The following is a 27,962-nucleotide window of genomic DNA, read 5'->3' on the forward strand; positions in this document are numbered from 1 at the left end:
GCCGGCTCCAGGGCGCCCTGGCACCGCCGGGATGGGCGACAGAGAGCCCCGCAGCCCCTGCGCGGCCTGGGCACCCTTCCACGGGGACATCCCGCCTGGTGGCCATCCTCAAACCGTGCCTGGTGCAGCTCAAAACTCCATCCTTGTGTCCTGGCACTTGGTACAGGGACAAAGACTGACCACCATCGTGTTACAGGGACAGTGACCACAACCGTGTTACAGGGACAGAGGGAGTGACCACAACCGTGTCACCTGGACAGAGAGAGTGACCACCACTGTGTTACGTGGACAAAGAGAGTGACCCCCACTGTGTTACCTGGACAAAGAGAATAACCACAACCATGTCACCTGGACAGAGAGAGTGACCACCACTGTGTTACCTGGACAGTGACCACCACTGTGTTATCTGGACAAAGAGAGTGACCAACATCGTGTTACAGGGACAGTGACCACAACCGTGTTACAGGGACAAAGAGAGTGACCACAACTGTGTTACCTGGACAGTGACCACCACTGTGTTACCTGGACAAAGAGAGTGACCCCCACTGTGTTACAGGGACAAAGAGAGTGACCAACATAGTGTTACATGGACAAAGAGAGTGACCACCACTGTGTTACAGGGGCAGTGGCCACCACAATGTTACACAGATGAAGAGGGTGATCACGACCGTGTTACATGAACAGTGACCACAACCGTTTTACATGGACAGAGAGTGACCAGCACCTGGCTACAGCCTCCTGTTAGGTTGGTGTGGAGGGGGAGAGGCTCCCCCCTGAGCCTCCTTTTCTCCACACTCAGCTCCTTCAGCTGCTGCTCACAGGAGATGTGGTGCAGAGCCTTCCCCAGCTCCATTCCCCTTCCTCGGACACACTGCAGCCCCTCAATGCCCTTCCAGTGGACACACCGCACCCCAAAACCCTTCCAGGGGACACACAGCACCCCAAAACCCTTCCAGGGGACACACCACACCCCAATACCCTTCCAGGGGACACACCGCAGCACCCCCAGTGCCTCTCCCGAAGTGAGCGGCCCAGAGGCGGACAGGGCACGCGGGGCACGGCCCCTGCAGGGCAGGGGAGGCGATAGTCCCTTCCCTGGCCCCCCGGTCCCGGTTCCGCCCGGGAATGGCCGGGCCCGAGGGAGCGGCGGGAGGGGCGGGAGCGTGGTTATACATAAAACAACGTGATTTGCATATTTGTGGGCGTGGCATAGGGACAGGGGCGTGGTTACAAATAAAACAGAGTGATTTGCATATTTGTGGGCGTGGCCTCCCCGCCCCGCCCCGGCCGCGCTCCACGCCGGGACCGGAAGCGGCGGCCGCGTGGCGGAGGCAACATGGCGGCCCCCGGGAGGCGGTGAGCGCCGCGGCGGAGGGGATGCGGGACACGCCGGGATGAGCCTTCCCTCACGGGCTGCTTTCTCCTCTGACACGCTTCTTTCCCCCTCACGCGCTTCTTTTCCCCCCATAGGCTCTCCTTCCTCCCCTCACAGTCTCCTTTCCTCCCTCACGCTCTCCTTCCTCCCCCCCACGCTCTCCTTTTCCCCCTCACACTCTCCCCTCACACGCTCCTTTCCCCCCTCACACTCTCCTTTCCCCCCTCACACGCTCATTTCCCCCCTCACATTCTCCTTTTCCCCCTCACACTCTCCCCCCTCACAGTCTCCTTTCCCCCCTCACGTTCTCCTTTCCCCTCTCACACTCTCCTTTCCCCCCTCACGTTCTCCTTTCCCCTCTCACACTCTCCTTTCCCCCCTCACGTTCTCCTTTCCCCTCTCACACTCTCCTTTCACCCCTCACGTTCTCCTTTTCCCCCTCACACTCTCCCCTTCACACTCTCCTTTCCCCCCTCACGTTCTCCTTTCCTCCCTCACAGTCTCCTTTCCCCCCTCACCTTCTCCTTTCCCCTCTCACACTCTCCTTTCCTCCCTCACAGTCTCCTTTCACCCCTCACGTTCTCCTTTCCCCCCTCACGTTCTCCTTTCCCCCCTCACGTTCTCCTTTCCCCTCTCACACTCTCCTTTCCCCCCTCACGTTCTCCTTTCCCCCTCACACTCTCCTTTCCTCTCTCACAGTCTCCTTTCCCCCCTCACCTTCTCCTTTCCCCCCTCACGTTTTCCTTTTCCCTTCACTCTCCTCTCTCCCCGCAGGAAGCTGGCAGAGCTGAGTGTGGACGAGTTCCTCACTGCTGGCTCGGACTCGGAGCATGACGGCGGCTGGGAGGAGGAGGAGGAGAAGGAGGAAGGCAGCCGGGCCCTTAACGGCGCCGCGAGGCAGAGGAGGCCGAGCGGGAAGGCGGCCCGGGGGCCACAGGCACGGCCGGGCAGGTGAGGGGGGCTCAGCCTGGAGAAAAAGAGCTTTTTTCCTTTCCACAGCTCCCTGACAAGAGGGGACAGCCCCAGGTGGGGCTCTGACGGGGACAGGAGGAGAGGGAACGGCCTCGGTGTCACCAGGGGAGGAATTTCTGCATGGAAAGGGTGGTCAGGCATTGCCCAGGGAGATGCTGCAGTGCCTGGAGCAGCTCTGAGGAGCTGAGAAGATCTATGGTGGTTTTGCCAGGCGTGTTCATCTATCCCACTGCCATCTGGTATCTTGCTGTCAAGATTAACCCTTAACAAAATGTTTTTGTCCCAGCCTGGGCAGAACTTTGAGCAGTGAGTGGACAATGAATTCTCTCCCAGCAGGAAGAAGGGAAAGGTGTCTGAGCACAAGGATCAGCTCTCCAGGCTGAAGGACAGAGACCCCGAGTTTTACAAGTTTCTGGAGCAGAACGACCGCAAGCTGCTGGACTTTGATGCCTCAGACAGCTCAGAGGAGGAGGAGGCTCTGCACAGACCCCCTGATACCCTCGAGGTGCCTGCCTGGGATCAGTGACCTCAATTCCACGGGCAGTTTTTGTGTTCCAGTGCCAGCCCTGAATCATGGCATGATTTGGGTCGGAAAGGGCCTTAAAACTCATCCTGCTCCAAGCCCAGGCTGCTCCAAGCCCTGTCCAGCCTGGCCTTGGACACAGCCAGGGCTGGAGCAGCCCCAGCTTCCCTGTGCCACCCTCACAGGGAGCAGGTTATTCCCAGCCCAGCTTCCCTCACAGGGGGCAGTTTATTCCCAGTGTCCCACCTGAACCATCCCTGCTTTGCACAGATTGCATTGAGTCAGCCCTGCCTCCCTCCTCAGTGCTCAGTACAAGGGCTGGGGCCAGGCAGGGGTTGTAGGAACCTTCCCTCAGTTCCTCCTGCTGGTCTCTCTAGGAAGCCAGTGATGAGGATGAAGATGATGACGATGAAGAACAAGGAAAAGTTAAGAGGAAGAAAGTTTCCTTCATCCCTGTGAGCTTGAAGATGGTGGAGGAGTGGAAGAAAGCTGCCCAGGTGAGCAGGGGGTTGGGACACACACCACTGGAGAGTTCTGCTCCCTGCCTATAAAAGGGCCAACTTGGGATTTGTTCACCTGGCACAAAATTTATGTCCCAAGCCCCCAGAGCTCTTGTGCCTTCAGCATGAATTTGGGCTGCAAGATTCAAGTACTTCCATTCCATATGAGGGAGAAGCTCTAGAAATGTGGCTCAGAAGAGGCCAGAATGATCAAATTTGGATTATTCTACCCTCTGGCAGCTCCAGGAGCTTTCTTAGTCACATATTTTGTAGTGATGGAGCAGCTGAGGGGAATGAAGCTCAAACTGGGAATTTTTTGCAGCTGATTAATTCCTTCTCAAGCCTCAGCCGGTTTCAGGGGAGGTGAAGGCCCCTGAGTTTGTTAACCCTGCCCTGGTGCTTGAGGATGGGGCTCTTTTGCCATCAAATTCCCAGTGAATTCCAGTACCCCTGTCCCAGCCAGGAGCTTCAGAGTTCCAGGAGATCCCTTGCCTCTCCTCCTCAGCAACCCCTTTTCTTCTTTCCCCAGAGGAATCTCACCCCAAAACTCTTCCATGAGATCACTCAAGCCTACAAGGCAGCTGTGGCCACCACCAGAGGTGACAGTGGGGGTGACCCCAGCAAGTTCCAGGTGACTGACACTGCAGGTGAGGGAAGGGGCATCATCTGGGGGGAGTTAATTCACCTTTTACTTCCTTCAGGAGCTTGTCTTGCTGTGCTGCTCTGGGATCTTTCCTTTCAGGGGTTCTTGGTGCTGTTTCCTTGGGGAGGTGGCCCCTGTGCCTTCCAGTCTTCAATCAAAAATTGAATATAAGGCAGACTGGGGGTGTCTAGAGGGAAATGCAGGAGTTGTGCCATGGAAGTCACTGGCTCCAGTTCCTCAGGGAACTCTTCCCATTAGGAGAAGCAGGAATCCATGGGAAATCACTGACAAATGCTTTCCTGGCTTGTTTCACCCAGTGTTCAACGCCCTGGTGTCCTTCTGTATCCGGGACCTGTTCCAGCACCTGCACAAGCTGCTGCTCCCCAAAGCCCCCAAGAACAAGCTCAAGTAAGTCTTGGAGGGGGTTGAGACCTTCAGGAAAGCTGCTGGGGATTTCCAGAGCTGCCTTTGGGCTGGGAAAGGGCTGCCAGCTCCTCCCAAGCACTGAGTGCCTGCTGATGCTCACAGGCTTCTTCTTTTCTTCTCCCAGCTTGTGTCCCCTGCAGTATCAAACTCCAGGTGTTTGCAGAGCACGTGTGGCTTCAGGGAGTCTGGAATTTCCTGTGCCTGCACTCAGGGGGCACTTCAGGTCCTGGGAATTCATTTTCAGAGGAAGGGACCAACCTTTGTGCTGTGCCCCTGCAGTGTGTGACCCCAGCTTGTGCTTTGCAGGCAGTTGTTGGTGCAAGGAATTGATCTCACTGCTTGTTTTGCTGCTGAAATCTGGTTTATTTGGGTTTTTGTTTTTTAAAGCTAAACCCAACTCTTGGTCCTTTCCAGAATGGTTCTCCCTTCCACCAGCCCCCTCTGGGGAAAGCTACGACTGGACATCAAAGTTTATCTTGGCTGTACCATACAAGTAAGAAACATCATTTTCTGTTTCTGGGGTCAGTCTGTGCCTTGCTGGGCTGTGTAGGATATTTTGGGGTGAGGCAGATGGGGTTTGCCCCTCTGAGGTTTGTGTTCATTATTTCCCCGTGTTGTTTTGGAATTGTTTGGTCCAATTAACAGTTTGGAGGTTCAGAGGATGCTTGGGTCAGAATAGGTAAGGCAGTAAAGAAGGGTTGAATTAACATTCTGGCAGCTCTCTCTGTTTTAATTTGTCTGGCAGATTAATATTTAATAGGCTTATAAGGAGTTTGCAGTCTGTGTTCCTGCAGTCTGCATCATTAATTCATTTTTTGGTGCTGTGATCTCTCCACTTGAGGCGAACACTGAGATGTTCTGCTGGTGACCTCACATGAGGCATCTCTGACTGATAAAGTTCCATCCCATCCATGCAAAATTTCTGCTGTTTCAGAGATAATTTATGGATTATTTCTGAAGGAAACTCCTACCCCCACTTAATTTTGTTTTTGAGATTGCTTCATTAGCATCCCCAAATTGGAATATTAAAACCAAACCAACACTGATTCTTCAGCAGTGATTCTGAATTCAGTGATTCTTCTCCTGAGGGAAGGGACACCAGGAGTGACAGCCCAGGAGCTGCTGTGCCTCAGCTGGGAGCTGGCACAATGACTTAGCAGAAAGAGCAATTTAATCAGGAGAGCTTTTTTTTCCTCCCCTCAAGCTGTGGTGCTGTCTCCAGCAGCAGAGCATTGCAGGCAAGGAAAAGCTGGGAATGCAGTCCCTGGGAGCAATCCCTGCTCCTGGGCTGGCTCCTGAGAGCCCTCAGTCCCAGCCTTCCCCACAGTGGCTTTTCTGGCACCATTTCTGAGCAAAATCTTCTCTTTTTGGTGTGTGAGGGACTTGGCCAAGTGTGCTCAGTCCAGAATCCTTGCAGAGCAGGGAGGACAGTGAGGAGGCAAATGAAATGTGGACAGAATGCCTGTGCTGCTTCCAGGAGCTGGGACTGCATCAGGCAGAGCCTCTCAGGTTGGGAACTGGGTTTGTCTGCGGTCAGCTGAGCTGGACAAGCTGCAGACACAGAGATTTGCTTCTTCACATTTTGTCAAAGCCTTTCCTTGAGGGAGACTTAACCCAAACAAGAATTCCAGAAATCCTGGAGAGATCCAGTGTGCTGTCAGGCAGCTCAGGTGACGTTTCCTTGTGCAGGCTGCGGGTGAGTTTGGCCACTTTGGTGCCGTGCACTGCAGCCAAACGGAGATTTTGCAGCATCCACAAGGGAGGTGCTGTGTGGTGAGCTCAGGGGCCATCAGCCACGCAGGGGCAGCAGCCTGAGCTCCCATTTCCAGGCTGAGGGGGCTGCAGGGCAGCTCTTCAGCCTCTGCTCCTGCCCTGGTCCAGCTCCTGGATCCTGCTCCTGCCCTGGTCCAGCTGCTGGATCCTGGCCCAGCTGCTGGGCTGTGTGAGCTCCTTCCTGCCTGAGCAGTGTTTGGAACCAGCGAATTGCAGCTGGCACAGGGAGGGTGGTGAGCCCTGCCTGCACACTGAGGGTGTTCTGCTCTCCTCCACAGCTGCTGGCGTGCCTGACAGAGGCCTCAGTGGGAGCAGCAGTCCTGCAGCACGTGAACTGCACAGTGCCCTATTACCTGTCCTTCCCAAAGCAGTGCCGGGCCCTGCTCAAGGTAAGGGGGTGTGCTGGGATGTGCCACTGGCACCTGAGATGCTTTTTCCTCTCCTTTCATCTGAGCATTTGTGGTGTTTGGGCTGGATCCCCTGGCAGGCAGTCCCTTGTAGTGTTCCCTTGCTGTGCTGCTGTTCCTGGAGAGCATTCCTGCCTCTCTCCAGGTGCCATGAGGTGATGCCAGGCTGAGGTGAGCGTGTGGGTGGCTCTGTTTGTAGCTGCTGCTCCCCAGGGAGGTGTTTTGGGAAGCTGCTTCCTCCTCCCAGATGGAGGAGTTGCTGCCAGGCCCTGGGAATGTCTGTGCTGCCTCTCCACTCGGGGAGCTGGGGGTGGAATATTTCTGTGGCAGCTCAGTCACAACTGCTGAGTGTCAGCAGCAACACAGGAGGGCTGGGAGACACCCAGGGCAGCAGGGTGGCATCTGAGTGGAACCTGCAGCTCTGGAAGCAGGCAGGGAAGCCTTTGGTGGTGGAGATGACTGGAGTCATGCAGGGCTGGAGGCTGCACACCTCACAGCTGCTGCAGGCATTTCTGGGAGGGCTTTTCCAGCCCTGCAGTGAGCCCTCTGTGTGCTGTGCATTTCACTGGTGCAGCTGAGCTGACTGGTTGTGGGGGGCACCAGGCGCTTCCTGCCAGGGCCAGGTGAAGCTGGGGGAGATGGAGTCACTCAGGAGAGCTCAAATGAGTGTTTAACCACACAAAGAAAAGTTGTGTATTTTTTAGAGATGCTGGTTTTGGACAGGTTCCTTCACTGATCATGGAAACATCAGCCTGGGCTGTTGTGAGGGTGTGAGGACAGAAGGGCTGCCGGTGACTGACTGACAGCACTCTGTGTCACCTCTCTGTCACCTCCCTCCTGGCTGCCCTCTTGCTGGCAAGGAGGGAGCTTCAGGCCTGTCTGTGGCCAGCAAGGAGCTCTCTGTGCCTCCACTCACCTGTCTGTGTGGTTTATCCCAGCAAACCATCACTCTGTGGAGCACAGGGGAGGAGACAGTCAGGGTCCTGGCCTTCCTGGTGCTGAACAAGATCTGCAGGTACAAGAAGGAGCTTTACCTCAGCCCCCTGATCAAGGTAAGCCTGGCTCGTGCTGAGATCTGCACCTCTTCTTCCTCATGTTGTGTGCAAATACCTCAGAGCCTTGAGCCTTGAGGTGCTGGGGTGATGCTGGCAGCTCCCAGAAAACCAAACAGGGCAGAAATTCTGTCAGCTCAGGGTGATTCCTGCTCCCATTGCTGCCCCTTCCTGCTGGGGGCACAGAGACCGAGCAGGGGAGCTCCCTGGTGAATCTTCATCCCCCAGTTTCCTGAGTGCTGACATCCTCCTGAGCCACTCTGACCTTTCAGCTGAGTCCCCAGGTGTGTTTTCCTGCCACAGTGGCACCTGAGCAGGAGAGCTGTGCCCAGCCATCCCCAGGTGTGGCTCAGCCCCTCCTGCTGCCCAGCAGTGGTGGGCACATCTCCAAGCTAAACACGCTCCTGCCTGCCCTGGAGAAGGAGCAGGCTGGGTTATTCCTTTCTGTGGTCAGAGCAGCACTTCAGCCCTGGTTGGGTGTTAAATAGAAGTAAAACCTTGCAGAAGAAAGGCCTTGTCAAACATGGTTTGGGCCTTGCTTCTCTAGCTAAGAGAGTGTGAGTATCCTGATGGGAGCTAAGCTAGCCTGATGAGTTCCCATAAGAATAAAATCCTGTAACAGTGAAAATCTGCTTATTCTCCTGAGAAAGAATTCGAAGGCTGTAACTGTTCACAGCACCTGTAAAAAGTAGCCTGAATCATTAAAAGAAAAAATGCAAACAACGTCTAAAAAGAGACACAAGCATGTAACCACCTCTAGTGAAATAACCAAACAAACAAGGTAACAACGACTTCCCAACCAATTAGAATTAGGCACAATGCTTTCAGAAAGCCCTATAAATTCAGGCTCTTATTAATTCACTGCTTTATATTATTTAAATTAAATATTTATATTAATATAGTAATTGTTTGTAATTAATTCACTTCTTTCACTGCTTAAAGAAGCATGTGCCTCATCAATCTCTAAGGTGAGGTCACAGGGACAGTTTGGAGGGGCAGAGGAATCCGAGAATGCTTTTTGCTGTGTTTCACATTGCTGCTTTCTCATCCCCTTCCCCTGGCAGCAAATGTACATTGCCTTTGTGAAGAACTCCAGGTTCACCTCTCCCAACGTGCTGCCCATGATCAACTTCATGCAGCGCACGCTGACGGAGGTGCTGGCCCTGGACAGCCCCAGCTCCTACCAGCACAGCTTCATCTACATCCGCCAGCTGGCCATCCACCTGCGCAGCGCCATGACCCTCAGGAAGAAGGTGGGCACCCTCCTCATCCTCGGGGGCTCCTGGGACAGGGCTGGGCACCAAAGTGGGCATTTATCAAAGCCCTTCGCAGCATGTCGGAATCTGAGGTATTGTAGAAAGTCTCTGTCTTTCTGCCCCCCTGACAAAGAAAGCTAAATTTAAAGCATCACTCCTTGATGAGGAATGAGTTTCCCCCCTCCTAGCAGGAAGTGTGTGGAGAGGAGGAATTGCAGTGACCACTTCAGTGGTGTCTGACCTGTTGCTCCAGGGAGCACCTGGGAGTTTTCTGTGCTGAAATTTCAGCCTGGAAGGAGAAAAAAACCGAAGCTTTGGGGCGAGCTCGTTGTGGCCTCAGAGGACCTGAAAGGAACCTCTGAGAAAGGCCCTGCCCAGCTATTTCCAAGGGCCTGCAGTGGCAGGATGAGGGGGAATGGATTCCCACTGACTGGAGGGCTAAGTTGGATACCAGGAGAAAATTCTTCCTTCTCTGAGAGGCCCTGGAATGGATTTCCCAGAGCTGGGGCTGCCCCTGGATCCCTGGAAGTGTCCAAGGCAGGCTGGATGGAGCTCAGAGCCTGGCCTGGAAGCTGTCCCTGCCCGTGGATGATCTTTAAGGTCCCTTTGAACCCAAACCCTGCTGCAGGCTGGGAGTTGCTTTTCTCTCCACACTTGCAAGAGTTTGTGCTGCACTTTCCATCCTGGACACCCTTTTCCCCTCTGAGGCTGCTGTTTGCAGCCTCTGTTACAAAACCTGCAGGTAAAGCAGCTTAGGAGGCACCCTGGGGTGCTGCAGAGAGTCCGTGCTGTTAAAGGACTTAACGGAGCAGCTCAGAGCTCTGGGGAGCAGCCCTGCTCTCAGCCACCTCCAGTCTGACCTGGGAGATCCCAGTCAGATTGCTAATCCTGGATTTAGTCCTGTTTAGCAAAACAGACCCCACAGATTAACTGTTGAGCTGCCCCCAAACAGGGCAGGCTTGGTGCCCAGCTAAATCTGCTGGCTGGTCAGACATGGGGATAAATAAGCAGAGATAAATGAAGTCTGGGCTGCAGATCCCCTAATTGGATTGCACTGGCTCCTTACACCCTCAGTTGTGGCCCAGACAAGGAGCAAATCCACTTGATGTCACAGCTGGGAGGCTCGTGGCTCTGCAGATGGGCACGGCACCACCAGAATGTCCCCATGCAAGCACCGAGCCTGTCTGCGTGGACACTGGGTGGTGGTGAGGGTGTTACAGAGCAGGCTGCTCTGCTCTGTGCAGGAGAAGCTGGAAAAGCTTTCTGCTCCATCTCACTGACCTGGGCAGGGCTGGCACAGCCCTGCCGTGTCCAGCTGTGCCTTGGCTTGAGGCCCTGCTGCAAGCTTGGGCCCAGTGGCTGCAGCCAAAGGGTTCTGTGCCTGTCTCAGGACTTGTGCATCCTGCTTTTCCATGCAGGAGAGATGAGCTGGGCCTTGGAAGGCTGGAAAAAACCACAAGTGGGGGCTGAGGCACCCCGTGAGTGCACTTTGCTGTGGTTTTGGGCAGCACCTGCAGGGCTACAGGACTTTAGGGAAGGGTTTCCTTCAGGAGCTCCTGCTCCAGCTGGGCTTTTGTTCACTGTGGCACTGAGAGCTGCTGCCCTGAGTACTGAAAACCGTGTCCTGGTGTGGTGCAAGCCTTGGGCCACTCCTGGCCGTGCTGCTGAGCCAGGCTGGGTCACTGCTGTCACTGCTGCAGCTTGGCTCTCTGCTCTGCTGCCTGGCACCTCTGCCCTGCAGTTACAAACAATGAAGCTGTCCTGGGTGGTGTCTTCCCCAAAAGTGCTGTGCTGATGGTTTGCCCCAGTGCCCAGCTGAGGATTCCCTGGCCACATCCCAGTGCCTGCTGTGAGGGTGGGAGCTCCTCCTTCTCTCTGCAGCCTGGTTTTATTCACTTTATTTCCTTTGGGCACTGACTGGCACCACAGAACCTGCTGCCCTGGGAATGGCAGCTCCAGTGTTGTTATTCCTCCCTGGGCATTGCAGTGTCCTGGATAAAAAGCCTGGCAGGAAGCAGAGTGGGCACCTGTCAAATGCCACATTTTCACTTTTCTGCCATTATTTTTTTTCCCTCTTTCCTGCAGGAGAACTTCCAGTCAGTCTATAACTGGCAGTACATCCACTGCCTGTACTTCTGGTGTCGAGTTCTCAGCACCATCCACCCCAGTGAGGTCATGGAGCCCCTCATCTACCCCCTGACACAGGTCATTATTGGCTGCATCAAGTGAGTGGAATTCCTAATGCTTTTTTCTCTGCTTTGGTGTGTTATTTTACAGTTCTGCGATTTGGATTTAACCATGAATGGTCTCAAAGCTGCTTTTAATTGAAATTTTCCAGCCCAAGATGTGTGTGAGCAGCTGTTTAGGGGGTGACAGAGTTGTTATTCTTTCCTCTTTGTACAAGAAAAGTCTCAGTCTGAATAACCTGGGCAGATTATCCTTGTAACTGCAAGGAGAATGATCTGCCTTGCTTCAGAAAATCCTCATCTGCAGCTCTGTAAGTGCATTTAGAAGCTGCATTTTTGGTGCCTGTTTGCTGGGATTGGAAGAAGTGGGACACAGTTGTTATTTTCAGGATGTCAGCTGAGAATTCCCTCCTCACATCAGTTTATGTGGATGAAATGTTTGTGCTCCGAGGTGGCTGTTAACAGGGAGCATTGAGGGAATTTTGGGATCTCTGTGATCTCCCAAATCCTGTTAGCTCTGTTAACCAGATTCTCAGCTTTAGAGCTCGGGTCTGGAAGAAGTCCCCAGCGGTGATGGAGATAAGCAGATTTAAACGATCAGATAAGAGGATGCAAACATCCCTCCTGCCATCCCCCACTGCCCTGGGGTGGATCCAGGCACCTTCCTGCCTCTCCAGCAGGCAGATCAGGATCTGGGGCTGAGGAGAGGGGAAGGGGCAAGGCCCAGCAGTGTTTTTAGCAGCTTGGTACTGCCTGGCGAGGCTTTGGAGGTTTGGGAACCCCAGATGGGTTTGGGGTGACCTCACTGGGGCCTTCCAGGAGCTGAAGGAGCTACGAGAAAGATGGAGAGAGGATTTCCAAAGGATGGAGGGACAGGACAGAGGGTGTGCCTTCAGATGAGATAGCAGGAGAAAATTCCTCCTCCTCAGGGTGGGGAGGCCCTGGAATGGATTTCCCGGAGCAGCTGTGGCTGTCCCATCCCTGGAGCTGTCCAACCAGGCTGGCAGGACTTGGAGCAGCCTGGCATAGCGGGAGGTGTCCCTGCCCATGGCACTGGATGAGTTTAAGTCCCTTCCAACCCCAAGCATTCCATGATTGTGTGATTCCACCTGGATCCCCCCCGAGCCAGGCTGGTGGCTGGGGTGTGGGGGAGCTGTGGCTCCGTGGCCCAGGGCACTGTGTGTCCTCTGCAGTCCCTTCTTTGTGCTGCTGTGGCATTTCCCTTGGCTGGAGGGGAGCAGAATCCCATTCCTGCTGTCCCAGGGCCGGGAGGTGGCGCCTGGCTCCAGCACAAGGACTGTCCCATGTCCCCACACCCCTGGGACCTGCTCCGTCCTCCTGAGCTGCTGTAACCCCTGTGCTGGCCCCTCTCCACGCTGGAGGTTGTTTTTAGCAGCAGAAGCTCCTGTCCTGGTTTCCCCTTTTCCCATCACCTTTTCCTGGCCTTGTCTGCTGGGATCTGTGCCCTGCTCCCAGTCTGAGCTGCAGACATGGAGCTGTTCCCTGGTGTGTGTGGTTGAATGGGGATTTTTGGTGCCTGTGGCATTCCAGCCTCTCAGCAGGAGCAGGGGGGAGAGCAGGGCCAGCCTGGGTGCCCTGGTGCTGAGGGGAGGTGGCTCTGTCCCCTCTGTCCCCAGGGCTGGCACAGGAAGGGCTGTGCCAAACCAAACCGAGCCTGGGGGCAGTTCCCAGCCCTGCAGCAGGACGGGAGCCACCCCAAGTGATGGCAGAGCACCGGGGACTGCTCTGAGCTGGGAGGGAGCTGAGCAGGGCTGGTCCCAGCTGTGCTTGGCATTCCTGGGGATCCAGCCCTGGGATGTGGAGCAGGCACAGCCACACTCTCTGAAATGAATGGGTTTGGTTTACAGTAAATCCATACACTTAACAGCTTTATTCCTCCATCAATTAATTCCTGACAATGGCTTTCGTCATCTCCAGAGGTGCCAGAGCAGGGGTGCAAAGTAGATTTATTTCTGTAATGGGTCCAGTGGTAATTATTTCACTATTTGGAAGGGGGATGCAGCTGATTTATGGTGCCTGGTCAAACATTTTTATTTTGTGGGCTCTCCTGGATTGCTCAGCAAGTCCTTTGGGGAGGGAGGGGTTCATTTATCAGCTTGGCTCTGTCATCTGTGAGCTGTGGTTTAAAAACATAAAATTTTTAATGCTGGGGGCTTCTGTGACTTCAGGTGCAGGTCATTGTGTGAGGGGCTTGAGAGTGGGGCAGAAATGAGTTTTAGGAGTTCCTCTCCTTCTCTCCCTGCTCCAGGGGGAGCTGATTCTGCTCAGTCCCAGACTGACATGGAGCAGGCTCAACTTTTGTCTTAATCACCCTAATTATTTGAAATATGGGTGCAAGTCAGTCAGGGCTCTTCTCCTTCCTTCTATGGGAATTTTATTTCTAGCTATGGGGTGGCTCCAGCAGCCCAGGTTGCTTTCCTGTGTCACTGAAGGCTGCAGGTGCAGTTCCTCTGTAAATTTGGCCTAATATTATTTGGTTTTATTTGTATTTATTTATTTTTATAATTTGTTTTTCCTGCCCAGGCTGGTGCCAACGTCTCGGTTCTACCCCCTGCGCATGCACTGCATCCGTGCCCTCACCCTGCTGTCCCAGAGCACCAGGACCTTCATCCCCGTGCTGCCCTTCATCCTGGAGGTGGGTGGTGGTCCATGCTGGCACCTTCTCCCTGCCCCCCAGCAGCTCCGGGGGTTCCCACTTTGCTCACTCCCTAAAATCCCTGGCAAGCAGCACATTGCTGGGAAAATGGGATTCAGCTTGTGTGATCTGTGAGCTGTACCTGAGACCAGCTGGGTGTAGAATGCATTGCCAGGGGCTTGCACTGGTGCAGCTGGAGCAGGCAAAGGGCCTGCCAGGGGAATTCAGAGCTGCAGGAATTCCCCAAGCTCCATCCTGCTGCTCTGGTCATCTCTTGGTGAAGACAGAGTGGTTCCTGACTGCAGACAAAGGGAAATGGAAGGAAAAAACCACTTAAAGAATTGTAAAATCTTCTTTAGGAAGATATCTGTGAGATTCAAGCTTGGCATGAAGGAGAGACACTCACTGCTGGGATAAGGGCCTGACTCAGCCAGGCTCACTGCTGATCAAGTTCTCTTGCAGCAAAGGCTTCTGTGGTTTGGGGTTGTTGTAAAGGTCCCTTGCAGACCACATCCTCAGCCTGTGGGATGTTTATAATCCTCCTGCTCCCTGGCCTGGGTGGCTTTGCCATTCCCCTGCTTCCTTCCTCCTGCATGTCTGAAACCCTGCCAGCCAGATTTTGGGACAGAGGCATCTCCCCCCTGGGGCCATGGTGCCCAGAGGAAGGATTCCTTTTGCTTTTTAGTGCTGTAAGAGACAAAACTCTGAGCCTCCCTCCATCTTTGCATTCTGTCCCTGACACCTTGTCCCTAACTGGGTGTCAGGCTCCAGCCAGGTGCTGCCATTCTGCACCCTGATCACCCTCGGGTGTCCCATCCCACCCAGCCTCCTGAGCCCCCTCAGCAGCTGTATTCCAGGTGTGGGAGGTGACCTGCCCTCGGTGCCCAGGTGGCTTTGCTGGTGCTGGGAGGAGGATCCGTGTTCTGGTGCTTGAACACTGAAGCTGTGGCTGTCAGCTCCCAAATTCAGCAGTGCTTTCTCTGACGACACTAATCCCATAACACACCTTGCCCCAAACCAAAATCTGTTTGGAGCCCCTTCCCCAGGCCATCCTGAAGGGTCTGGGCAGGGGGTTGGTACAGGCAGGGCATGGTTTGGGGCAGGAGAGGGGCAGGAAGGATCCCAGGCCAGGGGTTGGTACAGGCAGGGCATGGTTTGGGGCAGGAAGGATCCCAGGCCAGGGGCTGCTCCCCTGCTCTGTTCCAGCTGACTCTGAGTGCAGGGAAGGAGCAGCCGTGGAGTTTGTGGCCCTGTCCTGGGCAGGTTTTGGAGTGTGGGTTCAGTGCAGCTGCTGGGGGAAACGGTGCCTGGAGCTCTGCATTTCCCTCCTGCACCAAGCAGGCTGGGCCTGTGGCTGCTGCTCATTCAGGAGTCCCAAATGCATGCCTGAGCATTCCCAGGGGCACAGAACTGCTCCCATGCATGGGCTGAGGCAGGGGTGCACGGCTGCTCTGGCAGTGGGAGCTTGGGAGTGCCCAAAATCCCCAAATCCCTCTCCTGCCTGCCCTGCCTGTCCTTCCCTCTGTCTGCCCGTGGTTTTCCCCTCAGCCACACTGCTGCCTGGTGACGTCTTGTGGCTCCTGGCCCCTCATTATCCCCGTGCCAGCTCGCCCCAAGGATTCCCAGACACCAGTGAGGCCGTGCCCCAGCCTGGCTGTCAGCCCTCGGCATGGGAACCACGCTTCTCCCTTCCCAGAGCCCCTGCCCAGCTCCCTGCCACCTCCTGGGCCACCTCCAGAGCCCCTGGCTGCCCTTCCCTGCCCGCCAGGAGGCCTGGGAGGATCCCAGGGAGCCCCGTGCCTTCGGTGAGTGTGACCTGGGGGATCAATAGCTCTGTTTGGGCCAAAGAAATAACTCTGCATAACGAGGTTTATGGCATCGATTCCCCAGGCAAGGGCTCTTTGTTTGCACAAGCCCCCACGCTTGTCCCTCCGTTCCAAATAACCTGGATTGACAAATAAAATGTAAGAAATCAATAACAGTCTCCTGCTTCTGTGGCCTGGGGGCACTGCTGTGACCTGAGCAGCCTCTCCCTCCTGCTCCACTCGGCCTCCCCCGTGCTGCATCCCCACCATGGGGGCTGCTGCTGCACACAGGGAAGAGATGATTTCCTGCTCTGAAGGCAATCCCAGAGTGTTTGGGCACAGGGAGAGAGGAGCTGGGGCTGCTGCAGAGTGGGGTGAGCAGGACGTGCTCCTCACCCCTCTGTGGCTGCCACCAGATGTGCAGATGTCATCAGCTGGTGGCTTTTTTGTTGTTTAAATGAGGTGGAAGCCTCCTTGGTTGCACATGGGATCCTCTGGTGGGGCTCTGCCTCAGCCCCAGTGGTTTGAGCAGCTGTCCCTGGGACAGGTATTTCAGTGACAGGAGTGAATTTGGTGTCAACGTCACTTAGTCTTGCTTTGAAACTCTTCTCACCTCCAGGGACAGCTCCAAAACTTGCTCCAGCTTTGGGGTACAGCCTCTGACCATGAGAAAGCCAGGGCTGAGGAGCAAACCTCAGCTTCTCGTGCTCTTGCTTGTGTTGGTTTCCTCTCCACACCACAGCACCTTGCACACCACAGCTTCAGGTGTGGCTGGTGTTTGCTCCTTCCCTGTCCCTGGCTATTTGGGAAATTTTGGGATATTTGGGAAAGCTGTGGGGCAGGGATCAGGCTTTGGGGTTTCTGGATTGTGTTCTTGGCTCTGCCACCGCCTGCGTGCCCTTGGCCGAGTCCTGTGCTGGTTGCTTTGTGCTGTGATCACATTTACACCCTTTTGTTTTTTTTCTCTTCCAGGTTTTCCAACAAGTGGATTTCAACAAGAAGCCAGGACGGATGAGTTCCAAGCCCATCAACTTCGCCGTGATCCTGAAGCTCTCCAATGCCAACCTGCAGGAAAAGGCCTTCAGGGTAAGTGGGACCTCAGCCTCCAGCAGTGCCTGTGACAAGGAATGTGCTCCATGTCCCCGTCCCCAAAGGCAGCACACGCCTTTCCTAGGCTGGGAAACCCACGGGGTTCAAGTGCTGCAGGAAATCTGTGGGGTTGAGGTGGTAGCCAGTCTCTTGATTTGTTTCTCCTGCTCAGGATGGGCTCATTGACCAGCTCTATGACCTGCTGCTGGAATATCTCCATGGCCAAGCCCACAGCATTGGCTTCCCAGAGCTGGTTCTCCCCACTGTCATCCAGGTAAGGGGGCAGGCACTTCTAACAGTGACCTCAGGATGGCCCTCAAAGTGAGGGCAGAGCCATTTACCTCTGCTTAAATTTAATTTTTATCTGTGTTTTGGGAGGAGCAGAGGCATCACGTCTAACTAGGCTGGAGGTAAGGGAAGGTGGCTCTGGAGTTTGCCATCTGTTGGGAGCCAGAGTGGAGCAGAGGCTGCAGAGCTGCTCTGGGATGGGGTTGGGATGGTGAATTCGGGTGAGTTCTTGGGGTTTCAGAGCTGTCCCAGTCCCTGTGGGGTCTGGGAGCAGAACCTGTGCTCTGAGCCCCAGCTTTTCCTTGTCCTCAGCCTCCCCGGGGCGCTCTCCACAAGATGGCAATCTTTGCTCCCAGTCTTCCCTTCCTCAATCTTTCCTCCCCAGTCTTCCCTCCCTTCTCAGGTTCCATCCCCTGTGCCCCACGGGCTGTTTGGGATGCCCTGGCACAGGGGCTGTGCCCCACAGGCTGTTTGGGAAGCAGAGCTCCGTGTCCCTGCCTGGGGCTGGGCTCTTGGCTGTGTCCCCTGGGCTGGCACAGGGGCTGCCTTGGCTACCAGGAGCTGTGACAGGCAGAGCAGCTCCTGTGCCTGTGCCTGTCCCGGCTGCTGGCAGCATGGGAGCTGCAGGAGCTGCAGGAGCCGATGTCTGGCTGCAGCAGCAGCAGGGACCAGGCTGGAGCTCTGCAGAGGATGGATGCATGGATGCATGGATGCATGGATGGATGGATTCCTGCTCGGCTGCCTCTGCCCGCAGCCTCGTGGCGTCTGCCGGGCTGGGGGCTGGCCTTGGCTTCCCAAAATCTGCGTGGGGAGAGGCTTTTCTCCTGGAGAGCTGCCAGCCCTCTGTGCAGATCCAGCTGTGCCCGGCCTCCCTTCCCTCCCTGCTGGGCTCACGCCTCTCCCAGAGCCCGGGCAGGGCTGGCCTGGCTGGCAGGGGCTGTGTCCCCCCTTCTCCTCTTCCTCCTCCTCCTCCTCCTGCTCTGGGGAAGCTGGGCTGAGCTTCCCAGCCTCAGCTTCCCAGATTCTCTCTGCCTGGAAGGCAGGAAGCACCAGCAGAGGAGAGCCAGTGGGGATGGGAAACACTTCAAAGCTGCTGCCCCAGGGCTGAGCGTGGGACTGCTCCCCATCAGGGGCTGGGGGGAAGAGCCCCTTCCCTCCCCGAGCCCTGGCAGGCAGCACGGAGCAGCACAGAGCAGAAGAGGGAGGCTGCAGGGGAAAAGCTGGCACTGAGGCAGGAGCTGGCAGGAGCCAGGCCGGGCTTGCAGCGGGCCAGAGGGGCAGGAGGTGCTGCTTGCCTCGCCTTGCCCTGCCAGCAGCACTCCTGCTGCTGCTCCCCCATCCCCAGGAGTGCTCCTGGTGTCAGCAGGGCTCTGGGCAGGGTTTGGCTTCCCTGCACCGCTTCCAGTAAGAGCAGCTGGGGTTTAGCTCTGTGGGCTCTGCTGGGAGAAGCCTTTGGTGTGGCAGGCTGGCAGTGGGACAGAATCAACGCCAGTAATGACAGGGCTGGGTGTGAGGCCTCAGGGCCATATCCACTGACACACGTTGCTGTTCTGGTTGCTTTTCCTCTGCAGAGATCCCACTGTTCCGTTTGGCAGGGCAGGGAAAAGCACACACAGACCCTGCTTTTCCCCCCTCTGTCCTTTATCTTCCTTTACCTCCGCATTGTGTCCCTGCCTGTCTGAAATCTCGTTAGGTTTTGTTAATATTTGTGGCAGCTGGGGCTGGGACTGTGAGGGGAGCAGGAATGGAGCAGTGAGGGAGCACACAGCTCCAAACTGCACTGACAGAGCCCAGGATTTTCCAGGATTTCTGGTGACACTTCTGCAAGGGAAGAAAAATGATAATGGATGTGGCAGCGGATGGAATGGATCTGGGGCTGCAGCTGGGGGGATCAAGTGAGATAAATCGAATGACAAATGCATCTCTCAGTGGAGATAAATATGCAGCACCTATAAAAAATAAATATTTTAGGAAGGGGGGGTGAGGGCAGGACAGGCTTCAGCAGCAGAAGGATTGTTGTGCTGATGGTTTCTTTGTGCTTCGGGGGGAGCAGGAAAGGTCTGGGTCTGAATTCCCATTTTTCTGAGCTGGGATGGGCTGGAGGGAGAGGGACAGGGCCCTCCCTTCTGCTCCATCCTGGTTAACCGTTTCCTCCTGCCTCATTGGGCCTCTTTCTCTAAATCCAATGTCTGGGCAGTTTTTGTGTGCTTATTTCTGGCTCCAGCAAAGAGCTGGGCCTGCAGGGTTCACAGAGCTCTGCTGGAGCTGGGGACAGCTGGCAGCAGCCAGGGGAGCCACTGGAATTCCAGCCAGGAATCACCCTGGCACCCCCACCTCCCTTCGGTCACCAGCAGCACCCAGGGCTGCCTCAGCTCCTGGCTTGGGGTGTCACAGCAGGCTGCTGGTGGCTGGAGAGGCCAGTTGTCATTTTTGGTGTGGGGTTGAGCCCTGGGAAGGTCGGGGTGCCAGCTGGAGCAGGGTTTCAGTCCTGGGAATTTCAGGGTGCCAGCTGTTGGTCCCCGAGGGTGGGAGATGCCTTTTCACCCACGGGATGTTTATGGGAACCCTGGCATGGCTTTCATTCTTCCTCTCCTCTCCCCTCCCTGCTGGCAGCTGAAATCCTTCCTGAAGGAGTGCAAGGTGGCCAACTACTGCAGGCCCATGCGGCAGCTGCTGGAGAAGCTGCAGGAGAACTCGGCCCACATCTGCAGCAGGAGGCAGCGAGCGGCCTTCGGTGTGGCCAGCACTGCAGCCGTGGTGAGCCCGGGGACATGGGGACAGCCCGGGGACATGGGGACAGCCTGGGGGCACGGGGACAGCCTGGGGACAGCCTGGGGGCATGGGGACATGGGACACGGGGACAGCCTGGGGACACGGGGACAGCCTGGGGACATGGGGACAGCGGGACAGCCTGGGGGCACGGGGACAGCCTGGGGACAGCCTGGGGGCACGGGGACAGCCTGGGGACAGCCTGGGGGCATGGGGACATGGGACACGGGGACAGCCTGGGGACACGGGGACAGCCTGGGGACATGGGGGCACGGGGACAGCCTGGGGGCACGGGGACAGCCTGGGGACAGCCTGGGGGCATGGGGACAGCCTGGGGACAGCCTGGGGACACAGGGACAGCCTGGGGACACAGGGACAGCCTGGGGACACAGGGACAGCGGGACAGCCTGGGGACACGGGGACAGCCTGGGGACACAGGGACAGCCTGGGGACATGGGGACAGCCTGGGGACACAGGGACAGCCTGGGGACATGGGGACATGGGACACAGGGACAGCCTGGGGACACGGGGACAGCCATGAGCTGAAGCATCCTCTGGACCCCCAGAGATGCCCCTTTGTGCTGCCCCTTTGTGCTGCCCCTTTGTGCTGCCCTCGCTGCCTGTGGCACACGGGATTGCGTTTTCCAGGTTCCACCTCAGCCTCTGGCTCCCTGTGTGTCCCTGCAGCGCCCGGGGGAGAGTTCCCAGCCCCAGCACTCCTGACTCAGCAGCTGCTCAAATAACCGAGGCAAAATTCATTTAGTCCTGCTTGCCTCTGAGTTGTGGCTGCCAATTTGGGAAAGGGTCTTCACCTTGTGCCCTTGACTGCCCGTGCTTATTGGAAAAGTGCCTGGAAAACCTGGAAATGTGCCCCCCTTTCTCCCCAGGAGCAGTGGGAGAAACAGGTGAAGGAGGAGGGCACGCCCCTGAGCAAGTACTACACGCAGTGGAAGAAGCTGAGGGAGAAGGAGATCCAGCTGGAAATCAGTGGCAAGGAGAGGGTGAGAACCAAATCCTGAACGTGGGGCCAGCAGGGCTGTCCTGGGGACAGGGGACAGGCAGGGACTGGGGCCAGGGACAGGCAGGGACTGGGGACAGGGACAGCCCAGAGTGGGGCCAAGCTCCTGCCCCAGACTGGCCCTGCTGCTGGAGCAGCTCTCTGCAGAGAGGGACAGATTTGGGATTTTTTTTTTCTGTACAGAGAGGTAGTTTTGGGGTTTTTCTCTACAGAGAGGCAGATTTGGGTTTTTTTTCTCTACAGAGAGGTAGATTTGGGTGTTTTTTCTGTACAGAGAAGCAGATTTGGGGTTTGCTGTCAGCACAGAGAGGCACATTTGGGGTTTTTCTCTACAGAGAAGCAGATTTGAGGTTTTTTTCTCTACAGAGAGGTAGATTTGGGTGTTTTTTCTGTACAGAGAAGCAGATTTGGGGTTTGCTCTCAGCACAGAGAGGCACATTTGGGGTTTTTCTCTACAGAGAAGCAGATTTGGGGTTTTTTTCTCTACAGAGAGGTAGATTTGGGTGTTTTTTCTGTACAGAGAAGCAGATTTGGGGTTTGCTCTCAGCACAGAGAGGCACATTTGGGGTTTGCTGTCCTGCAGGCTGCCTGGCAGCTCTGCTGGTGAATGGGGCTGTTGTGTGGCTCGGTGGGGACTGGTGGCTTAATGATGCAGCTTTGTGAGCCCCAGCAGGAGAGGGAACACCATGAGGCCCATTAGGGCTGGGAAAATCCATGTCCCATTAGCAGCCATTGGGGGGAAGAAAGGTAATAACAGGGAAAAAAAAGAAAGGCAGCCTGGCTGGGAGCTGCAGCTTGCCTTAGACAACAGCTCTGACCCTTTCTGCCCATTCCATTTGCTTTTCCCAATGGTTTTTAATGGGATGGGGACTAATCAGCTTGCTGAGATCTGCAGATAGGAACCCTCTAGCTGGGGATTAAAAGGCTGGCCCCCAAATTAGCTAATTAGTGCTTGTGTGTGATGAGCACAGGGGCTGTGCCAGTGCAAATCTCAGTCCTTTGGGGTCACCCCACAGCAAGCTGGGGTTCATTTTGAGGTGCCCATTCTGGGGTTTATTTTGAGGTGCCCATCCTGGGGTTTATTTTGAGGTGCCCATTTTGGGGGTTCATTTTGAGGTGCCCATCCTGGGGTTTATTTTGAGGTGCCCATTTTGGGGGTTCATTTTGAGGTGCCCATCCTGGGGTTCATTTTGAGGTGCCCATTTTGGGGTTTATTTTGAGGTGCACATCCTGGGGGTTTATTTTGAGGTGCCCATCCTGGGGGTTTATTTTGAGGTGCCCAGCACAGACAGGGAGGAGCAGGGAATGGGGACAGGGACAGCCCAGGGGCCTCTCCCTCCCTGGGGCAGAAGGAGCAGTGGGAAGGTGAGGATTTCAAATGAGGCCACTCAAATGGTGCTGGGTGTGATTTGTTCCCCTCTGCCCTCCCCTGCCCATCCCAGGTCAGTGCTGGGAAGTGCTCAGCTCCAGGATCAGCTGGGAACCATAACCCTGGGAGGAATTGCTGGAATTGGCTGCAGGAGCAAACCCACAGCTCCATGTGCTGCTCCTCAGCCCCCTCCTGGCCCTGTGGCTGTGCTTTCCCTCTCCCTGGCTGGACAGGAGAGCGTTTTGGGGTGGCAGGGGCAGCAAGTGAGTGATGGCCCCGGGCTGGGTGTTCCCAAGCAAGCCCTGCTGTGAGCTGATGCCTGAGTGCAGCCAGGCAGGGGCAGCTGATCTCTGAGAGCACTTGGGATTGCATTTGCATTCTGATTATCTCTGCCCTGCTGGCCTGAGGCCTTGCGAGTAAATCCCCCCCCTAATCCCCCTGCGGAGAGGTGTAAAGAGCACTGAGGTGGTGTCAATGAGAGGCCTTTCATGGCATTGATATTGGCTGCCTGCTCGGGGGCTCTTGGCCCATCCATCTCCACCAGGGCAGGGGATGGATGCAGACCTTGACACCCTCAGCACCTGAATCGCTGAAATCTGCACCCAAAACCAGGGAAGTGCTGCTGCAGAGATGCTGAGGTGTTCCAGCCCCAGCTCAGGGCTGCCACAGGAGCAGGATACCCTGCACCTTTGTTGCATTAGCAAGAGCAGTTTGCCAGGGGAAGACGAGCAGAGCCCCGTGTGCCTCGCCCACCCGGGACCCCTCACAAACCTGTGCTGGCAGCAGACAGAGGCAGCTGCTCTGGGCGGGCTGGGCAAAGCCAAGGTCCTGCCCTCAAACACAGCCTCTGGCCTTTGAAAACACAAAGGAGGGCTGCTCTTACCCTGGCGTTTGTTTCCGTTCCAGCTTGAAGACTTGAACTTCCCAGAAATCAAACGCAGGAAGCAGGATGAGAGGAAGGAGGAGGATAAGAAGGAATTCAAGGATCTCTTCGAGCTGGACAGTGATTCTGAGGAGGAGAGGGGTGGATTCTCTGTGAAAGGTACAGGGCTGGGCTTGTCTTCTCCTTGCCCACAGCCCCACTTTCCTTATCCACAGTCCCCCTTTCCTTATCCACAATCCCATTTTCCTTGCCCTCAATCCCACTTTCCTTGCCCCCAATCCCATTTTCCATGCCCAGAATTCCATGTTTTGGGGGTCAGTTTGGCCCTGCCCTAAGGGGGTTCCATGCTGGGTTCACAAGATTCCCTGGTAAGGATGAAGTGGCACTGAAGGTGTTTGGGACACTTTTATCCCTCTCTCCCTCCCAGTGCAGCTCTTTTGAAAGCCTCAGCCCCATGTTTCTTTTCCTGGGCATGCCCCACACCCTTGGCACCTTCCTTGTGTCACCCACAAGGTCAGAGCCCAAAAACCAGGAGATGAAGAGAGGCCTGTGCAGGTTCTGTGCATGTCAGGGGCTGTCAGCAGCATGAGGACCTTTGATCCTGTCCTTGCTGCACTTCTGATGTATTTTTTGATTTGATTTTAATGTAATTTAATGGAATTTTAAATTTATGTGAATTTTCTTATTTTTATTAATTTTAAATGTATTGTTAAATTCTTGTTTTATTTTAAAATTATGTTATTTTATTTTATATTGTATTTTATGTTACTTTTTTTTTTCTTTTAATTTTATTTAATTTTTATTTTATCCTGACTGATGTTCAAGCATTCCCAAAGCCCAGAAACCCTGGGGAGCAGGGGCTGATGTCACCTGGGCTGTGACCACGAGAGGGCCACAGGAAATTGTGCAGCCTCTGGGAGGTTCCCAGAGATTGGGGATGAATCTGCTGTTCCTCCTGGGCTTTGGGATGTGCTGGGGGTGTGGGGAATGTGCAGCCCCTCCTGGGTGCTCCAGGGGGGATCCGGGCTGGGGAGGGGAGAGAATCCAGCCTGGGAATGGCTGAGCAGGGAAGAGGCAGGAGCTGGGGAGGCTCCGGCCCTCCTGCGAGTTCCTGCTGCATTTCTAGCAGGAACGGAGAGCTGGGATTGGGAAGAGCCCAGGGAGAGCTGCTGGGCCTCTGGAGCAAAGGGAAATGGAAATGGTTTTGGGAGGATGCCGGTGAGAAATGTGGGAAATTTCCCCTTCAGATTGTGAGCTCTGTTCATGTCCCCTCAGCCCCGAAACCCTCAGGGAGAGGCAGAGCCTCGGACGACAGCTCAGAGGAGAGCAGCGAGTTCGGGGAGGAGGAGGAGGATGGAGAAGGGAGGTACGAGGTGGAGGAGGACGAGGAAGAACTGGAAGAGGACAGCGACTCAGAGGGTGAGTGGGGAATGGGTGACAGCACCCTGGGGCCTTTCTGGGTGCTGTTCTTCAACAGTGTTTTGTGTGACATGTTTTGTGTGACATGTTTGAGTATGGGTGGAGCTCTCAGGACAGTCAGAAGAAATGTCGCAAGGATTTCCTAAAGGGTTCAGCTTGGACAGAGATCGCTCATCGTGCAGCGGCTCCACTCTGCTCTTGTGCCCGTCTGGACAGGAAGGCTTCCTTCCTTCCTTCCTTCCTTCCTTCCTTCCTTCCTTCCTTCCTTCCTTCCTTCCTTCCTTCCTTCCTTCCGTCCTTCCTTCCTTCCTTCCTTCCTTCCTTCCTTCCTTCCTTCCCGCTCTCTCTCACATACATTCACACACTTCCATCCTCCTGGTTCCTGTCCTGCTCACTGGGGCACTCTGGATTCCCGTGCTCCTGCAGGATTCCCATGCTCCTGCAGGGTTCTGGCACCTCCCTGCCAGCCCAGGCCACTGACACCTCTCCCTCCTCTCCCCAGCCGAGGAAGCAGCCCAGGATTCCCGGGAGAGCCGGAGCTGCCCCCGGGGCCTGTCCCGCTCCGACCTGGAGCAGCTGGCGCAGGGCGGCGAGGATGTGGTGCAGGACCTGCAGGTTTCTGACGAGGACTGAGCCCTGCAGCCCCTCTGCAGCACCTGGAGCTGCTCAGCCAGGACACACAGGTGGGACCAGGAGCCACCCAGGACCTGCTCACTGGCACAGCTTGGACTTCCCAACCCAGCTTGGACTCCTCCAGCTTTTTCTGCCCCTTCTGGTTTTGGTACCAATAAACCCCCAGGCCAACTCAAGGCCAGTAAAAACTGCTCAGCAGAGGGAATAAAAGCCCCTCATTGCAGTCTGCTGCTTGCAATAGCCCAGGGTTCACCCCCAGCTCCTGCTGAGTGAGCAGAGCAAGGGCAGGCCGAGGGTTCTGCCCAGATTTGGCTCTGGGGTCTCACCAGACCCTCCCTGGTGCCCTGCAGGACTGCAGAGGCTCTGCCAGGGCGTTGCAGCTTCCCCGGCAGCCTTGAGCAGTTCAACCTGCTCCACGTGTGCTGCAGAAGGAAACTTTAAATTAAAGTTTCTTGGGTTGGGCACGTGCAGGCATGAATGAATAAAGAAAGGCAAAATTGGTAATGCAGGAAACACTGCCCAGGTGAGAACTGCACCTCCTTAACTGTAAAGAAAAGTTTTCACTTACCTGCTCTTCCCAAAGAGAGAGGAATTCCCTTTTTCTCCTGGCTCTACCTTAGCTGGGCAAGGTGCTGGCTGCCTTCTGCCAGCTGGGAACCAACCCTGGGCTGTATTCCAGGCACAAAAGGAAGGCCAGAGACTGCTTGGGTCAAGCCAGGTACCATTTGTAAATTAAGTGTTTTTCTTTTTTATTTAAATTGATTGCTGGAAAGCATTTGTATCGTGATGTGATGGTTAATGAATTTTTTTCCCTTTTTTTTTTTTTTTACAATATAAAGAAGCTAAAGTACCACCAAAGCTATTCTGTAAGAAAAACGGCAGCACGTGCAACGTTTAAACAAAAAACAAACCCAAAAATAAAAAGGGGTTGGGGAGGGGGGAGAAGAGACAAAAGTACCACATGTGATTGTTGCTCACAACTGTACAAGTCACAGGAGGTCACCCCAGGAGTTCCCAGCTCATTCACAGTAGTAAAACTCTGCCCGTGGTTCCAGCAGAACATCACCTCTGGAGCACGGCTCAAAATCCCCCCGGGCCCCTCCTGCCCCCAGCAAACCAAACATCCGGGGCAAATCCAGCGGGGCAGGGCCGGGTCCCCTCTGTGCCCGCCGCTGTGCCCGCCCCGTGCCAGGCCAGGGTGGCTCTGTACCATCCGCACCAGTAAACATGGACGGGAACTTGCTTCGTGTTTGTCTTTTTTTTTTTTGTCTTTTTCTCCTTTTTGTCTGTCTTTGGTATTGTTTTCAAAGTTGCTAGAGATGCATAGAACACCTGAATGAGGACGGAGCCCAGCTGGCAGGGAGGAGCAGAGCTTGGCTGCGCTGGGCGTGGATGGGTTGGGGTTTTTTTGCTGGAAGTAGCGCTGGGAGGAGCAGAGCCCCTTCCCTTCCCTTCCCTTCCCTGGGAGTCCCAGCCCGCAGCTCCTGGAGGCGAATAGCAGCCTGTCCATGATTCCATGATTCCCTGTGCAGGGTGCAAGGGAATGGGAATGCTGCCTCCATCCTCCAGCATCCTCTTCACTCGGCGTCGTCCCACGACAACATCTTTGGATCATTTTCCTTCCTTCCTTTTCATTCTTTTATTTTGACAGTTCAAAAATCTCCGTGGTTCTTCTTTTAATTTTCCCCAAACAAAACAAAATAATAATAATAAAAAAAAAAAAAAAAAAGCAAATGCATCCAAACAAACAACCCAAAAGAGCGCGGCGTCCCTCGGAGCCGGGTCAGCAGGGCGCCTTGGGGGTGTCGCCGAGCAGGGCAGCGCCGCCGTTCTCCTGCCTCGGGGAGCCGCGGCTGGGCGGCACGAAGGGCGAGGCCGCGCTGCCGGCCGAGGCCGGGCGGAGCTCGCCCGCCGCCTCCCGCTCCGGCCGCAGCCCCGGCGGCGGCAGCGCCAGCGGCAGCCCGGCCATGCACAGCACCCGGCCCAGCCGCCGGGCCACCTGCGGGAGAGGAGAAGCGCTCAGCCAGGGCCGGGGCGGGAGAGGGGAGAGGAACATCCCCCGGGGTTCGTGCGAGGAATTTGCGAGGAACATCCCCCGGGGTTCCTGCGAGGAACATCCCCCAAGGTTCGTGCGAGGAACATCCCCCGGGGTTTGTGCGAGGAACATCCCCCGGGGTTCGTGCGAGGAACATCCCCCGGGGATCCTGCGAGGAACATCCCCCGGGGTTTGTGCGAGGAACATCCCCCGGGGTTCGTGCGAGGAACATCCCCCGGGGTTCGTGCGAGGAACATCCCCCGGGGTTCCTGCGAGGAACATCCCCCGGGGTTTGTGCGAGGAACATCCCCCGGGGTTCGTGCGAGGAACATCCCCCGGGGTTCCTGCGAGGAACATCCCCCGGGGTTCCTGCGAGGAACATCCCCCGGGGATCCTGCGAGGAACATCCCCCGGGGTTTGTGCAGGACACCAAGGACTGCTGGCAGAACAGGTTCTCCCATCCCTGGGCGTGTTCAAAGCCAGCCTGGACACAGCTTGGAGCACCCCGGGATGGTGGGGTGGCCTTGCCCATGGCAGGGGGTGGCGCTGAGGTCCCATCCACCCCAAATTACTCTATGGAACATCACTGCAATGGAGCAAACCTGTTCCTATCCACCTGAAAAGCAGAGCAGGGAAGGTTTCCTGCTCTTATTTCCTCAAGGATTTTGTCCTGCGCTCCTGTTGGAGCCCCAGGTCTGCCCAGGAGTGCTGGGACCCCCCAGCTGAGGGGGGCTGCTCATTCCTGCCCCGTCACCCACGGACACCTCAGCAGGACTCTGCTCTCCTTCTGCTGAGGGCACAGCCCTGCTGCCCTCATTGCAGCAGCAGGAACTGCTCTTCCAAAGGCCAAGGCAGGGAGGGAAAATAAATCTCTGAACCTCTCCC

At 55.8% G+C, this 27,962-nt stretch overlaps 2 protein-coding genes across 3 annotated transcripts in view; one reads left to right on the top strand and one right to left on the bottom strand.

The window, feature by feature from the left end:
* The first annotated feature begins 1,274 nt into the window (after positions 1-1,274).
* NOC2L (NOC2 like nucleolar associated transcriptional repressor) lies at positions 1,275-26,284 on the top strand. 2 transcript variants are annotated; one of them, XM_021537766.3, is made up of 19 exons: positions 1,275-1,356; positions 2,150-2,326; positions 2,681-2,852; positions 3,248-3,367; positions 3,900-4,017; positions 4,331-4,421; positions 4,854-4,932; positions 6,491-6,601; positions 7,558-7,671; positions 8,736-8,924; positions 11,013-11,152; positions 13,658-13,769; positions 16,547-16,660; positions 16,836-16,937; positions 19,565-19,708; positions 20,608-20,721; positions 23,014-23,149; positions 24,266-24,409; positions 24,912-26,284. In XM_021537766.3, exons 1-19 carry the CDS (start codon positions 1,337-1,339, stop codon positions 25,040-25,042), a joined length of 2,328 nt encoding a protein of 775 aa, XP_021393441.2. In that variant the 5' UTR covers positions 1,275-1,336; the 3' UTR covers positions 25,043-26,284. The 2 variants fall into 2 exon arrangements, with proteins under 2 accessions (XP_021393441.2, XP_021393442.2); XM_021537767.2 differs by having other exon boundaries at positions 2,684-2,852.
* SAMD11 (sterile alpha motif domain containing 11) overlaps positions 25,764-27,962 on the bottom strand; it is a 78,567-nt gene continuing 76,368 nt past the window's right edge. Inside the window, exon 14 of the mRNA XM_021537770.3 lies at positions 25,764-27,041. Within this exon, the coding sequence (XP_021393445.2) occupies positions 26,826-27,041 (216 nt within the window). The 3' untranslated portion in view covers positions 25,764-26,825. The remainder of the gene's footprint in view (positions 27,042-27,962) is intronic.

Source organism: Lonchura striata, chromosome 24 (assembly GCF_046129695.1).
Source record: "Lonchura striata isolate bLonStr1 chromosome 24, bLonStr1.mat, whole genome shotgun sequence".
NCBI classification, from domain to species: Eukaryota; Metazoa; Chordata; class Aves; order Passeriformes; family Estrildidae; genus Lonchura; species Lonchura striata.

What these genes read in the sequence shown, in the direction of transcription:
- NOC2L (XM_021537766.3), top strand. Translation starts at nt 1,337, where the DNA reads ATGGCGGCCCCCGGGAGGCG. An exon ending in GACCCCCTGATACCCTCGAG is followed by an intron (nt 2,853 to 3,247) that starts GTGCCTGCCTGG and finishes TGGTCTCTCTAG; the next exon opens with GAAGCCAGTGATGAGGATGA. An exon ending in ACCTCAGCCCCCTGATCAAG is followed by an intron (nt 7,672 to 8,735) that starts GTAAGCCTGGCT and finishes TTCCCCTGGCAG; the next exon opens with CAAATGTACATTGCCTTTGT.